The 17,989-nt window shown below is 47.7% G+C and overlaps 1 protein-coding gene across 5 annotated transcripts in view; it reads right to left on the minus strand.

The window, feature by feature from the left end:
* The window catches only part of MVB12B (multivesicular body subunit 12B), a 103,698-nt gene extending 87,998 nt beyond the window's left edge, over positions 1-15,700 (minus strand). For 2 of the 5 annotated variants that reach the window (XM_083423982.1, XM_083423981.1), the window contains exons 1-2: positions 14,625-15,095; positions 322-444 (exon numbers count right to left, since the gene is read on the minus strand). In XM_083423982.1, coding sequence (XP_083280108.1) covers positions 322-444; positions 14,625-14,690 — 189 coding nt within the window. In that variant the 5' untranslated portion in view covers positions 14,691-15,095. Of the gene's footprint in view, positions 1-321; positions 445-14,624; positions 15,108-15,315 lie in introns of those variants that run through there. The other 3 variants (XM_083423984.1, XM_083423983.1, XM_083423985.1) reach the window with 3 other exon arrangements.
* Between the last annotated feature and the right edge of the window lie 2,289 nt (positions 15,701-17,989).

The raw sequence follows: 17,989 nt of genomic DNA on the forward strand, positions 1-17,989 counted from the left end.
CCCCAGGGAAGTTGTTCAGAAGGGAATGTGGCCTCATAGCTCTCGACCTCAGAGCAAATGATGGGAGCATGGAAACTAAAAATCTCATACGCTAGAAAACTACTTCTTAGTAGGATATGAGGAAGTAAGTGAGTAAGCAGTGCTTACAAAAACAGTTAGAGACAAGTCATCAGGATGCATGCAGATTTTCTGTGCACGAAATTAAAAAGAATTCGGAACCCACATAATCCAGATTCAATGCCATGAAAACCCTGAGAGAGAGAGAGATTTAGGATTTTGTATTAAGGATGGAAAATACAAGACAACTCATTGTGTACTTACGACATCGTAATTTGTAGGCGCTCGGTTCCGGGAAGCAACGACCCCGACTCCAGTGATTGGGTCCATGGGCACATCTGGCAAGGCATCAGCAAGTTCTCTAACCTCAGGCATCGTGGACTGTTCCTGAAAGAGTGAAGAAGATTTAGAGGGAGGGCAAGGTCAGCGAGCAAAACGCCAGTGGGCTGCCCTATCACACAGTATAACAAGAGGCTGCCAAAATAAACACCCTTGGCTGGGCACACCTAACTCAAAGTGGCATTTGCAGCTGATAAAAACTCACTTGAATTGACTCCCTTTTCTGATAGGCTCTCAACTAGGTTCAGCTAAGGATCACTGCCTGAGGAACGTTTAACCCAGGCAGGTCTTCATCCGAGAGAAGCAAAAGACGCCCAAGGATGGTAGCCTACTTTTTAAAAAGGAGAAGGAAACTGCACCCAGGTCTCCATATCACCCCATTTGCAAATAATGGGTTTACTGACTGAAAACCTTAAGGACTAGAGCCCTTAAGGACCAGTCCCCCAAAAGCTCACACCTGAAGGAGGCAGAACAAGACCAACAGGCTTCAGACCTCAAAGCAGAGGGGAAACATTCAGTGCTACACAAGATTGCAACCCCTGCAAGTACCATGAGAACCAACATGTAGGTGGGAGTTCCAGGGGAGCTCCTATCATAGGAGAAAGGGGTTGCAGCTGGGTGACAAAGCCCAGGGGGGCAATTAAATCTAGCAAAGAATGTGGAGCAGGAGAAAACAGCAATAAATAACTTTTCGTAGTGCTCCAATTTAGGTAAAGGACGGCAGAGGTCCTCCAGCCCTGGCCTAAGGGCTAAGCAGCATGCTATGCAATTATTTCCATGTGGTTGGAGACTCAGAAAGCTACACCCACAATATACAGCATGCTAACATTGCAAGGGCCCCTATTTAAGGAGACAGGTGACCCCCAGGTGAACAGTGAGCACCTGCCTTGGGCCCTCTCTCAGTGGCTAAAGCAAATAGCACAGAATAGTTCACCTAAAGCACTGAGCTGCGTTCAGGTGACTAGGATCAGACCCATGGGTGGGTGGGAAATTGTAATCTCACAGATCTTAACAAGAGACAAATCAGGCAGTAAAGTGATGGTGCAGGATACTAAAGCAAGGAAGAAATAAAAAGGATTCAAAAGTGGAACGCAGGTTCACTTACATTGAACGTTCACACCCACACCATCTATTTAAAGCATTTTGTTTCCCCCAAAGAACCCTAGGAACTGTAGTCTATACCTCACAGAGCTCCAATCCTCAGTACCCTTAAAACAAACTAGAGTTCTCAGATTCTTAGGGGCTCAAGCCATGGGCTTTAAATATAGCTTGGGGATGTGACCCAAAGGCAGCCCCCCATCCACAAATGTATATATCCAAAAAAGAAAAAATACATTTTTTTAAATAGAAGCAATACAATATAACACTCCGAAAAATGGGGGAATTACACTAAAAAGACAGGTGCAACACACATGACATATCATGACGTCCTCAGGGGATAAAAAGTCCCAGTGTTGCCAAATGTCCATAACTGCCATTGTTCTGTGTTTTTGTTAGTGTTTGCTGCATGCATATGCAATAAAGTTCTGCTGGGTGGTGTAAAATGACTACAGTAACTTTTTTCCTTGACTAACCCATATTTTACATCTGATTTTCTCCCATTATTGCTAAGTCCAAATTGTTCGGTACCAAGCTGATAGGTTTAGGCCATCCAGATTTTTCCACTGCCGTATGATGTGGCATTTAGGAAATGCGAAGTGAAGTCCTTGGTCTTGAGATCCCTATTATGTCCCATAAGCATAGAAAACAAAAATTAATTCTGGTGTAAATTCAACACTATCTCCTGTAATACGGTGTCCTTTCAAACTTGGGTCGCCAGGTATTGTTGTTGGACTACAGCTCCCATCATCCTTTGCCACTGGGCTGAGCTGGCTGCAGATGATGCAAATTGTAGTTCCAACAAAGTCTGGGTTAAAGAAGGCTGGTCCAGGTGCCACACAGCGTCAGGGATTAGCACAGGGCTGTCAACATGGATGTCCTCCAGAAGCCGTGGACTACAACTCCCATCAGCCCCAGAGAAGCTTCAGTGCAACATCAGGAGGGCATCACCCCTGGCTTAGTGGGTGGCTCCTCCTTGTCTTGCCTAACTATGAGTGAAGAACAGTGAGTGGAGCATCTCTTGAAAGCACATAGAACTATGGCAAGGGTAGAGAATCTTGGGCCAGGAGGTCAAGTGAGGCCTTCAAATTCTCCCAGTCCAATCCCCAAGGATCTCTCCCCATCCAGGCCACAAACCTCACCCTGAGTGCTGTCAACTGGCTGGAGTGTGTCCTTGAACTGTCATGACGCATTTTCCCTGCCATGATGGAGACACGGGTATGTGGAAACCACTGGTGTGTGCCTGGCTGCTGTGATGCAGCCTTTAATACAACAGTACAAATTAACTTGTGTAGCCCTATCCATTTTCACCTCTGTCCTGACCACCCTTGGCATGAGGTCCTCAGATGTGAATATGGCTGAAAACTGCTCTGCACTCCTGATCTACAGAGCGTTCCCCCTTACTATGTGACCAACCAGCCACTATATATCTAGGGACAAAGAACACTTTGGGTTAACAGGCAGGTGGAGAGACTTACGAGGTGGTCAAGGCTGAAGACCCCTTAGTGAACTAACCTGAACCCTGCAACCATCATCTGCGGCCCTTCTTCGTGTGCTGGTGGGTGGCAACAAGACAGCAGTCCTTTTCTTCAGCGGCTCCCCATTTGTGGAATGCTCTCCCCAGTAAGGCCCACCTTACGCCTTCATTATACATCATTAGGACCAGGCAAAAACATTCCTCTTCTCCCAGGCATTTGGCTGATTAAACAATCCATGGCCTTTTAAACAGGGGGAGGTATTTTTTTGTTGCTTATCATGTTATCTATTTTTGTGTTTTCACATGGTAAACTACCCTGTGATCCTCAGATAAAGGGTGGTATAGAAGTAATTTAATAAATTAAAATAATGATAAAGAGCAGCCTAGTGGAACAGTGGCCATCTTTCAGAAAAAGGGCAGCATTTGCCAAGTGACCAAGTCAGGCATTCCTGGATGTACTTTGGCAGAAAGAACTACGTTCTCTCACCCCTGTTAGAAGATGCCAACAATAATCTGCCTTTGGGTTCCGGTGGGGGCTGGGGGGGGGCACACAGTAAAAAAGAGAGAAAGAGCAAAGCCATTGTCGGCTTGGAAGCACAAAAGCCTTCTTGTGGGTGTGTGACTCAGAGCGAGCGGCAGGGGGCGGACAGGAAACCCGGCATCAATTCGGACTTTGTCTTTGGGCGCACAAAGACCCATTTTATAAAAGGGGTGGATGGTGGAGGAAAGGCGGAAAGGGAGAAAACTCAGGCCCTTCTGTACTAGGCGGGGGCAAATGCCCACTTTATTGGGGGGCGGAATGGGGGAGCAAATAACAGGGCCCACCCCCCACTTTCCAGCAGAGGAAACACCAAGTGCCTCTGAACACTCAAATCTAAATCCACTGTGCATTCTGTTTTTCTCCACTTTGGGGAGTCAACTTGTGGTGGAAAGACGCCAGTGTCTAATTAATGCTGATGAGTGAAGTTCTTGCATGCTAACTAGCAATGTGCCTTTCCCACACACTTATTTTGCCCCATTTCCCCCTCCCCTTCGCTCTCCCATCTCCCACCCCCAAACAAATCTTCTAGGTTTCCTATTGCTTGGACTCTTTGGACTGGCTCACCTATTTGAATATGCATAGTATGTCACTTACTATCTCCAGGATGGTGAGCAGTAAGAGAGAGAGGCACTATCTCTCACGGGAACAGCACACCTAGGAAACTGACATGCCCAGTCAGGCCACTGGGTCCATTCGAGCACTCTGGCTCAGCTCATATCTAACACTAAGCCCAACCATAATCATAACCATTATATTTATTATTAAATGTGATACAGAAAAATAGGGGTGTTTGGCTTTTGCTGCCCAACTCCCCAAGGAGCTGAGTCCCCCAAGTCCATGACTAGGCAGAAATGAATGGATGGAGGCAGGTTGCAGTGAAAGCAAGGCAGATCTTTACTTTTCTGTTGCAACAGAGCTCAGGAATATCACACCCTGGCCTGCCTGAGCCATAGTAACCCCACTTTATGTGTGATGTACCGTATTTTTCGCTCCATTGGACGCACTGGACCATAGGACGCACCAGACCATAGGAGGGAGAGAACAGGGGGAAAATTTTTTTTCTTGTTCTCCCCCTCTAAAACAAGGTGTGTTCAAGGTACATTCACCAGAGCTTGTGGGGCTGGCGGTGGGGGGAAGCGCTGCTTTCCCCCACCTCCAGCCTCAAAGATCCCTGAAGCCTTTGGAGCACAGCGCCCCGCTGCCCTGCAGAGGCTTTGCGCACAGCCATCCCCAAGGCAGAACAGCGAGACGGAACCCTCGCTGTTCTGGCTTGGGAACAACCTTGCTAGCTTCTGCAGGACAGCGGGGTGAAGACAGCCCACTACCCTGGAGAGGCTGTGCATGCAGCTGTCCCCAAGCTAGAGCAGCAAGACGGAGCCCTCTGTCTCGCTGTTCTGGCTTGGGAACAGCCTTGCTAGCTTCTGCAGGACAGTGGGGTGAAGACAGCCCACTGCCCTGGAGAAGCTTTGCGTGCAGCCATCCCCAAGCTAGAGCAGCGAGACGGAGTGCTCCGCAGTGCTCCGTCTTCCTATTCTGGCTTTGGGCTGAGCGGCGCAGCCTGCATTCGCTCTATAGGACGCACACACATTTCCCCTTAATTTTTGGAAGGGAAAATGTGCGCCCTATAGAACGAAAAATACGGTAATTTCTGCCTGTTTGTAGAGGGGATGTCCTTCTTCTCCATGCCAAAATGCAAACCCTTAAAAGTGATGTTTTTTCTTGGTTTTGGGTCTCTCTCTTGCCTCCTTGCTAGGAGGGGAGGGAAGTCTGTTGCAACAGAAAAATAAAGATCTGCCTTGCTTTTGCTGCATCCTGCCTCCATCCATTCATCTCTGACCAATCATAGACTTAGGGGACTCAGTCCCTTGGGGAGTTCGGCAGCAAAAGCCAACCACCCCTCTTTTTCTATATCAAATGTATTTATATCCTACTTTTCTCTGAAGCTGGGAATCAAGGCAGGTTTCAACATTAAAAAAAATCTGTTATAAAATATCAAGTCATAACAACAAACTAATTAAAAACAATTATTAAAATATACTGGAACACGTTTAGAACCATCAAGTAAAATAAAGTTTGCCCTGACAACAGCCCAGCAGTCAGCACCGTCTGTTCTTTAGTTTCCAAAGGCCTGTCAGAAGGATAAGAAGGAGGGAGCCCATCTAACCTCTCTTGAGTGGGAATCCTATCTAGGGGAGTAGCCACAGAAAGGCCTCTCTCTCCTGTCACCACCTAATGGGCTTCTGGTGTTAATGGGACAGAGAGGTGGCAGCTTAGCATGAACTTAGCATAAACACAAAGCTATGCAAGCTCCCAGAAAGATTATCAAAAGGTTATCATTATGACTTTAAGATGTTAGAATGTTCACATAATTGGAAGAGAGCTTCTTATGTCTTTATTTCCAGAGGCCACTCTTTGCAGGCAAGGGGTCTCCGATTCAATACCAGGCACCTTCAACTAAAAGGATCGAGTAACAGGTGATGGGAAACATTGCCTCTTCTCTTTGCCATGGCCCTGTAGGACCACTGCCAGACAAGAGAAGTCAATACTGGGGCAGAAGGGCAAGCAGCCAGACCTGGTAGTGGAGTAGACTCCCTAGAACGAAAGAAACGCCTGCTGGGTCAGGCCAGTGGCCCATATGGTTAAGCATCCTGTTCTCACAGTGGCTAACGAGATGCCCCAACAGGGAGCCCTCAAGCAGGACCTGAATGCAACAGCAACTCTTCCCTCCTGTGGTTTCCAGCCACTTGTATTCAGAAGTACTGCTGCCTCCATCAATGGAGGTAGAATGCAGTAAGTAAGAGCCTTGCTGGTGGGTCAGGGCAAATCAATTGACTGATTTATGGGGAATGGAAAGGTAGGGGATAAGAGAGGAAAGTTGTTGTAGGAGGAAGAGGTGAATTTAAAAGAACCAGGAAGGAGCAATGAAAGAAACTGTTTGGCTGAAGGGGGAGAATAAGGTACAAAGCTGAAATGAATGAGAGAAGAAATTACAGAGGATGGGGGTGTGGGATATTGTGGAAGCGGGAAGGAAGAATCTAAAAGACAAAGCCTTCTTGGCTTAGAGCATGCATAGGCAAACTTGGCCCGCCAGATGTTTTGGAACTACAACTCCCATCATCCCCAACTCCCATCATCCCATCCGGTGGTCAGGGATGATGAGAGTTGTAGTTCCAAAACATCTGGAGGGCCAAGTTTGTCTATGCCTGGCTTAGAGCAAATTCTACTTAAAATGGGGAGGCCAAGGCACAATATCTCCAGAGCAAAGTATCTGTAACTTGAGGAAAGCTGAGCTACGGAATTCCTTGCCACAAGGAAAACACTGTGGCAAAAAAATTAACCATCTCCAAAGATGGATGAGATATCAATAGAAACTGATGTCACTAACTGCCAAATTATTATTCTACACTCTGCCTCCATTTTGTGACTGACTCTGCCTTTACACTATGTTTTTGTAATAGAAGGGGGGGGGGGAGGCAGTAATTCTCAGTCATCTCAAGAAGGCCCTGGGTGTTGAAAGGTTTTAGAATTGCTGTTCTATCCTGGCCTGAAAGGAATGGCTCAAAATCTCAGCAAAACGTTAACCCATTGGACACAGGAAAGACAAAATGCAAAAAAGAAAAGAAAATCCAGCCTCATAGAAACCCTGTGTGTTTCAGAATTCACACACCTCAAACACAAAGAACTGTTCCTTGCTACACGGTGCTTTTCCATTGATCTAAACAAGCTGTTTTGTCTTGTTGCTAGCTGCCTCTTTAAGGGCATAATTATTCTGCCTACAGGATGTGTCCAAATCAGACCTAAAAAGAGACCGGATATCGCTTGGGAGATTTAGATAAATATTGTTCCGAACTTTCCACAGACCGTTAGATTTTGCTATCAGAGGAAGCAGCTGGCTGGGTCCCCTGAATACCCCACCTGTTTTGTTTTGTTTTAATATTTACCATCTTTTGAACTTGCCACTGTGTATTGTGTCTGATACACAACTTCAGGATGACTTCTCTTTTTTAAAAAAAGAAAAGCCATGCATTACTGCAATGGGGGGGGGGGACACCCCTCCTTTGGTCCTTAAGCCCTGCTATGATGACTGCAGCCAATCTAGTCACTAGGCCAAAATACTGCAGACACTTACCACGGCTGGTGGGCTCCTGGGCCCTTGAACTCCTTGCGCATCCAACCGATAGCAAGCTGCCATGACTGTCATAGGAGCAACAAGGAATGGATTTCCTAGCTTTGGAAGTTGCTGCAGGTGGAAGTAGGATAGAAAAATGGCATGTCTGCCTGGTGGGAGATGACATGTCTTTTCAGCTCTTGAGCAACATCCTAGTTTTCAGTTGGCAATGCAAGTGTTTGCGGTGGGGAAACAGTGAACAGGAGCGTAGGAAGCTGCCTTAAGAAAGTAAGAAGTGTCCTGCTGGATCAGGCCAATGGCCCATCTAGCCCAGCATCCTGTTCTCACAGTGGCCAACCTGAGCACAGGAGCACTCTCCCCTCCTGTGGTTTCCAGCAAATTGGATTCAGAAGCATTACTGTGACCCTCACCCACTTTCTCCAAACCATGCTTATTTCTCATGAACTTCTATCATGTAGCCTCTTGCTTGCATTTTTGTTAAACCAAAGAGTCCCAAGATCATTCATCTTACTCTTACTGAACTCTACCTCCATTGATGGAGGCAGCAGTACTTCTGAATAGAAGTGGCTGGAAACCACAGGAGGGAAGAGTTGCTGTTGTGCTCAGGTGCTGCTTGAGGGCTCCCTGTTGGGGCATCTCGTTGGCCACTGTGAGAACAGGATGCTTAACCATATGGGCCACTGGCCTGACCCAGCAGGCGTTTCTTTCGTTCTAGGGAGTCTACTCCGCTACCAGGTCTGGCTGCTTGCCCTTCTGCCCCAATATTGACTTCTCTTGTCAGACAGTGGTCCCACAGGGTCACAGGCAAAGAGAAGAGGCAATGTTTCCCATCACCTGTTACCCGATCCTTTTAATTGAAGATACCTGGTATTGAATCTGAGACTTATTGCCTGCAAAGAGTGGCCTCTGGAAATAAAGACATAAGAAGCTCTCTTCCGATTATGTGAACATTCTAACATCTTAAAGTCATCAGGATAACCTTTTGATAATCTTTCTGGGAGCTTGCATAGCTCTGTGTTTATGCTAAGTCATAGTTAGTTCATGCTAAGCTGCCACCTCTCTGTCCCATTAACACCAGAAGCCCAGTAGGTGGTGACAGGAGAGAGAGGCCTTTCAAAGAGTCCCAAGATCATCCATCCCAGATCATTCTGGTTGCCTTCATGCCCAGTCAAAACTGAGCTAGGCTGGCAGTGGCTCTCCAGGCTTCAGAAATTCCTGTAAATGCTGGAGATTGAACCTGAGACCATCAGCATGCAAAGCAGATGCTGTACCACTGAGCTATGCTCTTTTCCCAGTAAAGGGGCACAAGAAGCTGCCTTAGGCTGAGCCAGACCAGATGCTCTACTCCCTAAGCCGCAACACTTTCCCCACTCAACAGGTCCTGGAAAATCTCCAAGCAGCTCAGCCCTACCACAGGCATGTTGCAAGGTCAATTCTGCTCTGAGCTGAAGGAGATGCGGCAATGGGGAAGGGAAATCCGATCATTTCCTTCACATCACACCTGATACCAGCATTGTTATCAAACAGGAAGCATGTCACTCAGCCCTGCACAGACAGAAGCTTTAAGCCCTCCTGTGAAGCTTCCTGGAGCGAGAGCAAAGGAAGTGCAGTTTCAGCAACCTCAAAATACTCATTCTAAAAATGCTCGCCCAAATTTGCACCAGGAAAGAAGTCTTCCTGCAATGACACAAAACTGCACCAGATGCACTCGGCTACATCCTCTGAAGAAACCCAACATGAGATGGGCAGCTGTTCTAGGGCTGGTATCTCAGCAAGGAGCAAAGAGGGGGAATCTCAATGTGATCCATGAGCAAGGACTGAGCATCAGAATTCATGCTGCACTACAAACTGGCATACTTGTTGCAAGTGTGACAAGCATCAAATGTCACTCTCATAGTCAATCCACCTTGGAAGTCACACACATTGCTTTCAACCTGGATGACACCCTGCTTCTCCTTCTCTACTTTTTAAGATGTTAAAAAATTTGGCTCGAGTATCCTGCCACACGAGGGACGTGGGTGGCGCTGTGGGTTAAACCACAGAGCCTAGGACTTGCTGATCAGAAGGTCGGCGGTTTGAATCCCCGCGATGGGGTGAGCTCCCGTTGCTCAGTCCCAGCTCCTGCCAACCTAGCAGTTCGAAAGCAAGTCAAAGTTCAAGTAGATAAATAGGAACCGCTCCGGTGGGAAGGTAAACGGCGTTTCCATGCGCTGTTCTGGTTCGCCAGAAGCAGCTTAGTCATGCTGGCCACATGACCCGGAAGCTGTACGCCAGCTCCCTCGGCCAATAAAGCGAGTTGAGTGCCGCAACCCCAGAGTCGCCCGTGACTGAACCTAATGGTCATAGCACAGAATCATAGCACTGTAGAGTTGGAAGGGACCCTGAGGATCATCTAGTCCAACCCCCTGCAATGCAGGAATATGCAGCTGGTCCATACAGGGATTGAACCTGCAACCTTGGTGTTATCAGCACCATGGTCTAACCAGTCAGGGGTCCCTTTACCTTTATCCTGCCAGACAACTCCCTGGAAGCTACCTTAATCTAATATAGGTCACATCCATATATTTAAAGCACTCTTATGCCACTTCCAACAGTCGCTGCTTCTCCCAAGAATCCTGGGACCTGGAGATTAAGGGTGCTGGGAACTGTAGCTGTTAGAAGTCTAACAGCTCTCAGCAATCTTAGCAAACTTCTGTCCCTAGCATTTTACGGAGGAAGCCACAGGTGTTTTTAAAAAGTAGTATCATGGTGCTTTAAACATAAGATCTAAGAAAGTGACCTAAGGAAATCAGAACACAGACAATGTGGTATGCTAATTGTTTGTGTGTCCCCTCCCCTCAACAATGATATCTGCTCCCTGCAAACATCTAGCTCAGAATTGCCCAAACTCATTGCCTGCGACTCTCCAAGGTTTCAGGAAAGAGCCTTTCCCAGTCCTACCTGGAAATGCTTGGGATTGAAGCTTGGACCTTTTGGATGCAAAAATGCACAGCTCAATTAAGAAGATGAAGAAGAGTTTGGATTTGATACCCCACTTTATCACTACCCGAAGGAGTCTCAAAGCGGCTAACAATCTCTTTTCCCTTCCTCCCCCACAACAAACACTCTGTGAGGTGAGTGAGGCTGAGAGATTTCAGAGAAGTGTGACTAGCTCGAGGTCACCCAGCAGCTGCATGTGGAGGAGCAGGGAAGCGAACCCGGTTCACCAGATTACGAGTCCACCGCTCTTAACCACTACACCACACTGGCTCTCTTAAGCTACAGCCCCATCCGTTAAAAGGCCATGCAAGAGAGCCGTGTCTTTGAGAATCTGTTTAATGTGACCAGTATAGCTGGGTGGAAGAGGCCTACTATCAACAGCCAGCTCAGGTGTATGTACCCTGGATTCAGCATTGTCACTAGAAGCCCAGGTGGACTCGGTGTCACAGAGGGTCTGCTTTTTCTAGCTTTGGCTGCATCACCATTTCTGGACAGGTATACCCTCATGGTCTAGCAACCTCTCCAATTGGATTACTGTGATATTTTGCTACAGGGGCTGCCCTTGAAGACCCCTCAGGAACTTCAATTAATGCAGAATGTGGCTGCCTGAACTTTTAATTCCTATATAATCCCTTTTAAGCTAGTGGCCACCGACTCCCACTAACAAAAACAACACTTGCTTCTGAATGAACATGCTTAGAATCGTACCGTCAATTATGCCTTGTGTGAAAAAAGCAGGCTATGTTTTGAGAGCCCTGAACTCATTCAAATGATCCTGAGTTTTAGATTTATAAAAGGAGTGTTGCTCTGTATGTGTATGTATGCGCACACACAACTGTTTGTAATTCTGTGAATTTATGTGGCGCGCCCTCTTTCCATTTCTAAACCAGGGTTGAGGAACCTGTACCCTTTCTAGATATTGCTGAACTACAGCTCCCATGGGCCCCAAATATTGATCACGCTGGTTGCAGCTGATGGGAGTTGTAGTTCAGAAACATGTGGAGGTCCACAGCTTAGCCACCCTTGTTCTAAACTTAAGTGACCTTTTATTTGCAAGTACAGTGCTCTAACCCCTTGACAATCTGGAGCTGCACATTGCTGTTCATTTTTCCAGCTGAGATGGAGCAATCACAACACCAGTCACCCCAACAAAGGTGCTGTTTTCATTTCCTGCAAGGTTTATCACTTTGTTTAAAGTGCTCTTAGGACAGAGCTCTCCACCCCAAAATGCTACGGCGATATGTCTTAATAATACCCTTTGTATTCATGCAGCAAGGAGTTCCACAGCTCTGTGATTCTATCTTCAAAAAAATGATAAAGCTTCCCTTTCAAAGTGCAAAGTCCTGTTCACTGCATGATCGGTAGAATATCTCACTGCAATGTGTTTTTAAAATGGCTCACATTAACTGGGGCTGGAGTGTTGTAGACATCATCCTACCTAAAGTGGTAACTAAGAGGCGGGTGGGAAGAAATGAAAAATTGTGCAGGTTTTTTGTTTGTTGTTTGTTTTTAAAAAAGAACAAGAGAAAAAAAATCCATGTTCATAAGAATGTATGGTAACAAGAACCTGCTGGATTAGGCCAATAGCCTATCTAGTCCAGCATCCTGTTTTTACAGCAGTCGCCCAGATGCCCCAATGGAAAACACTCAAGCAGAACCCAATCACAACAGCTTCTCCTCTCCTGTGGTATTCAGAAGCACTGCTGCATCTGACTGTGGAAGCAGAACTGACTGGCAGTCTTATTCTCTATGAATATGTCCAACCTTCTTAAAGCCATCCAAGCTAATGGCCACCAGTGTCTCCACTGAGAGCAAGTTCCCTAATTTAACTACAGTGGTGCCCCGCAAGACGAATGCCTCGCAAGACGGAAAACCCGCAAGACGAAAGGGTTTTCCGTTTGCAGAGGCGCTTCGCAGGACGAATTTCCCTATGGACTTGCTTCACAAGACGAAAAATGATGAAAAATTTTGAATTTTTTTTTGCTCCAAAACCCCTTATTTTGAATCGCTAAGCTGCTAAAAGCATTTTAGCAGCAAAACTGCTAATCCCCCACCCCTTAAAAAGCCGTTTTTAGCCCTTAAATCGCCAATAGCGCTAATAGCGCTACTCTGTCAATGGGCTTGCTTTGCAAGACGAAAAAACCGCAAGACGAAAAGACCCGCGGAACGGATTCTTTTCGTCTTGCGAGGCACCACTGTATGTACTGCATGAAAAAACACTTGCTTTTATCCATCCTGAATCTTCCAACATTCAACTTCAATGCAAACTTGATGGTCTTAACCATGGGTAGGCAAACTAAGGCCAAGGGGCGAGATCTGGCTCAATCGCCTTCTAAATCCGGCCTGCGGACGGTCCGGGACTCTGTGTTTTTGCATGAGTAGAATGTGTGTTTTTATTTAAAATGCATCTCTGGATTATTTGTGGGGCATAGGAATTCGTTCATTTTTTCCCTTCAAAATATAGTCCGGCCCCCCACAAGATCTGGGGGACAGTGGACCAGCCCCCTGCTGAAAAAGTTTGCTGACCCCTGGTCTTAACACTAAGGTAGTTGGTTCCCTCTGGCCTCCCTCTCTACTTTGCTTGACAACTAGCTCACAGATAAGGAACCTGTGACCCTCCAGGTGGTCTCCAATACCCATTACTCCCTGACCCGTGGCAATGTTGGCTGGGGCTGATGGGAGCTGGAGTCCAGCAACATCTAGAGGACCACAAGTTCTCCAAACCATGACCTCGCCTGGAGAACTCAAGAGCTCACTCACAAGGATGTGACTTTTGTATTCACCTCATAAATGTATTGTCCTATGGATCTGTCTTATGTTACCTTACTTTTTAAACAGGAAGAAACACACAATACATTTAAAGCACATTCAAAGTCTGTGACACCCTCCTCAAAGGATCCTGGGAACTGTAGTTTGTCAAGTGTGCTGGGAATCGTGAGGGGAAAACTACAGTCCCCAGGCTCTCTGTTAAATGTGCTTGAACCATATTCTGTGGCTCTGCCCAGAAACACACCCTACCAAGAAGACAGTGGTGACAGGTTTAACCCTTGTATTAAACCTGTCATCATGTGTGTAGAGAGATTCTCATCAAAGGACTGGGAAATCAGCTGCCAATCAAAGCCGGGCGCACCAGCCAAGGCCAAGCAGTCAACAGTTCAACCCAGTATACAGTGGTGCTTCACAAAGCCGACAAATGGCAGGGTGGTACCAGCTGGTAGCCAGAGGGTTATAAATACCTAGCCAAAGCATCATGTGACATATTGAATAACATTGGCTGTTGTATCTAATGCTAGGCCTACTCAGAGTAGACCCAGTGGAAACAACAGACCTGATTAAGCCATGGTTATTAGTTTCAGTAGGTTTACTCTGAGTAGGTCTAGCTCCATGGCATGTGCCTGGCTGGATTTCCACGGATTGGTTAGAATCTACTGATTGTTTGGGATATCCATATATACTTATAGTTTCCCCTGGATCAGGAGATGGACAAGGGATGGGAAGAGATATTTAGGCTGAAGGCCAGTCCATTGTTATGAATCCTTACCAGGAAATCATTTATTTCTTCCTTAAACCGAGACCCATTCTCAGGATCCCAGAGGATTTCGAACAAGGGAAAGCTGTGTCCACACAATGAAAGGAAGCGGCTGAGGGATGCCCCCACCATCACTAGCACCCTAGAGCACGTTTGGTTGTTTGTTTGTCGGCTTGTTTTGAGTACCTCCCCCCCTCTCAATCCAGGAGAAGCATCCTATCTATTGCGGAGGAAGCCCCGCTTACAACAAAAGGCACCCCTGCAACACAAGGTGTGTGTAGGGTTTGGAGGTCACAAAACCAAAAGGTGAGGTGGGGAGGGGGGAAAGGAAGCAATGCAAAGCCCTCACCCCCAGGGAGAAAAGAGAAGCAGGGGAAGGAGAAGGCGCAGGGCCCAGTCCGGAGTGGGGGGTAAAGGGGGTGGGTGGGCCAGCCGGGCCTGGCCCCGAAGGCTCCTTGGAGGGGAGACACTTAACTGTTGCCCGGGGCGCTGGCGGCGGCTGATCCCGGCTCCCCCGTTTCAAGCAGAAGCAGCTTCTCATTGCCCGGCAGGGCGGGGAGCGGAGGCAGGAACAGGAGGAGGAGGAGAAGCGGAGAAGCAGCGGCAAGTGGGAAGGAGAGGCGGCCCTCTCAGGGCCCGCAGGCGGCGGCGGCGATCCTTACCCGGGCGGGCGCGCTAGACCGAGCCCCCGCTCCCCAACAGCCCGTTGCACCGAGCGCAGGAGCCCATCAGGAGCCGAGGCCGCCGGCGGGAGCCATGGGCGAGGGCGGAGGAAGGCGGCCGAGTCGAGCCTGGCGCCGCCTCTGAGGCGCTCCGACGAGGAGGAGAAGACACCGGCGCCGCGGCGCAAGCACAGAGCCCCCTGCCTCCCGGAGCCCGCACTGCCGCTCGCTCTGCTTTCTCGATTCACCTCCCAAGCACCCTGACCGGCCCAGAGAGAATGAATGGGCGAGCCTGGCCCCCGCCCCGAACGAGCCTCCTGCGTCCCAAGCGCAACCACCAGGGGCCCCTCGGAGACTTACGCTTTGCGCCCAGGGCGCACGCCCAGGCAGCCCTTCCCAAATGGAATCCTTTGGCCTCGTCGTCTCCACCACGCCGAGGCCTCCCGTAGAGTTGCCGTTTAAAAATACAGTAAAATTAAAAATCACGCCCGCCCTCTTTACTACCTTGGGGGAGGCTCCCGATAGGGCGAGGTGCCCCTAGCCGAACGCCTTGTTCTCGCTTCCCTACGCACGGCGTGCACGTGGTTGAACCCTAGGCGTCTCCTGGTGGTGGGGGAGAAGAGCCCCAGGGTGGCACCTGGCGAACACGAGAGCTAGAGGTGTCTCTTCGGCTGCAATCCTATGCAGCTTTGGCTCAGGAGCGCATATACAGCTTCCCAGCGCAGGAGGCAGTAATGCTTCTGAATAGCAGCTGCTGGGCACCGCGAGCGGAGAGAGTCGCTGTTGCGCGCGGGCCACGCTTTCAAACGTTCCATTAGCCTGTGAGTACAGGATGCCAGATTAGATGGGCCTTTGCCCTTTCTCAAGGCTGCTGCGCATCTTCATTGAGCGATCCACTGCAGTCTCCAGACCTCCTTGGGCCGTCATCTCGATTTCAGACCCTAGCTGTTGTATATATGGAATTAGGAATTATTTATTTATTGCATTTATATCCCAGCTTTCCCTCCAGTTAGCTCAGGGTGGTGTGTGTGGTTCTCCCCCATTTTATCCTCACAAAAATCCCGTGAAGAGCGTTAGGCCCATAGCTGTCAACTTTTCCCTTTTCTTGCGAGGAATCCTATTCGGAATAAGGGAATTTCCCTTTAAAAAACGGAAACGTTGACAGCTATGGTTAGGCCAGTGACCCTCCCTAATTCATCCAGGGTGCTTCATGACTGTGGGTATTGATCCTTGGTCTCCGAAGTCCCGGCCCAACACACTTCACCAGTACACAACACTGCCCCAGTGGGCATCAGTTGACGCTTTTGCATCAAATTGCCTTTGCCTTTTTGTTCCCCTTTCATCCAGTTTGAAGAGATCCTTTTAGAGTTCATTGTATCATCAGCAAATGTCATTGCATCTTGTAACGGTGAGTTCCATAGGGTGCTATTACCATCAAATGCATTTATTTGCCATGTTTCCAAATTATTCTCAAAGTGGCTCTCACAAACATATCCATACAGTGGCAAAGCTGCATGCTCCGCTACTGGGGCGGAGAGCAGGCGGGGGGGGGTGACTGGCACCCCCCTGGGGGTGTGGTGTGCCGCCCACGGGCATGGCACACGTTCTGGGGATGTGGCGCGCTGCCTGTGGGGGCGTGGCGCATGTCCGGGGGGTGGTCTGCCGCGATGGCACCCTACCAGAATAGTGGTGCTGAGGGCGGTCCGCTCCCTCCGCACTCCCGTTCCTCTGCCAGTGTATCCATATACAGTGGTACCTCGCAAGACGAATGCCTCAGAAGACGAAAAACTCGCAAGACGAAAGAGTTTTTCGTTTTCTGAGTTGCTTCGCAAGACGGATTTCCCTATGGGCTTGCTTCGCAAGACGAAACGTCTTGCGCCTTTTTTAAAAAACCGCCAATGCATTCCTATGGGAAACCGTCAATACACAGTGGTGCTTCGCAAGACGAAAAAATTCACAAGACGAAAAAACTCGCAGAACGAATTAATTTCGTCTTGCGAGGCACCACTGTATACAGTGCTTTTTTATTTATAGAAAAAAAGTGCCAATATTCACTTGATGCTGGTGGCACACTTTTAACATGGGGTGGGGGGAGAGAAGTGCCAGTACTATGTACCCTTGAGGACCGGCAGAAAAACCCCCTCTGCATATATAATTTTTTAAAAACACCCTTACGTTACTGCATTTAGTCCTGCATTAATTCACAAGGCCCTTAACCATTTGGATCCAGGATACTTCAAGGACCGCCTGATCCCTTATATTCCTGGCCACTGAGGACTTGGGGGGAGTCAATGTTAGTGGTGCCCCAGATGCGCCTGTTGGATTCACCAGGAGCCTTGCGTTCAGTATTATGGGCTTGGTTTTGTGAAACTCCTCCCAATTAAGATCAGACAGCCCCCCCCCCCTTTGAACTTCTGGTGCCTACTGATAACTTTTTATTTTTATTCCAACAGGCAGTTTAATCAATGTTTGATGTCATAGTTCTAAATGGGTTTTTTTGGGTGGGGATTCTTTGGATGGGTCACCATGTCATGGATGCTTAGCATTTCAGGGGGTTGGACTAGATGACCCTTGGGATCCCAAGTCGACAGTTCTATTATTCTATTAATTGTTTTGAGTTATATATCATACGAAATTGTTTTGAATTGTTTTTACATATGGAATTGTTTTTATTGCTTTTATTGCTTTTATTTTTTTTACTGGAAGGGTATTTCATAGAATCGTAGAGTTGGAAGGGACCCCAAGGGTCATCTAGTCCAACCCCCTGCGATGCAGGAATCTCAACTAAAGAATCCCTGACAGGTGGCCACCCAACCTTTGTTTAAAAGCTTCCAACGAAAGAGAGTTCATCACCTGAGGTAGTCTGTTTCGTTGTCAAACACCTTTTACAGAGTTTTTACGGGAAGCTATTCATAAATGGAAGCAAATAAATAAAACAAATAGTAGTTTAGTTGGTTTGCAGACAATAAATATCCAATATAATTCAGGGTTATTAAGACAATCACAGCTTACCGGGGGGGCACATAATATGCATGCACAAAGAATGTGCCTTTTAAAGAAAGAGCATAACAGATTCCATAATTTAAAACAGTTTAAAAGTACTGACCATTTTGACTCAAAAATAGCAATCCTAAAAATATCAAGCATATATCTTAATATTTAAATTTGTATTAGCAAG

Source organism: Podarcis tiliguerta, assembly GCF_965153285.1.
Source record: "Podarcis tiliguerta genome assembly, chromosome: Z".
Taxonomy (NCBI): Eukaryota; Metazoa; Chordata; class Lepidosauria; order Squamata; family Lacertidae; genus Podarcis; species Podarcis tiliguerta.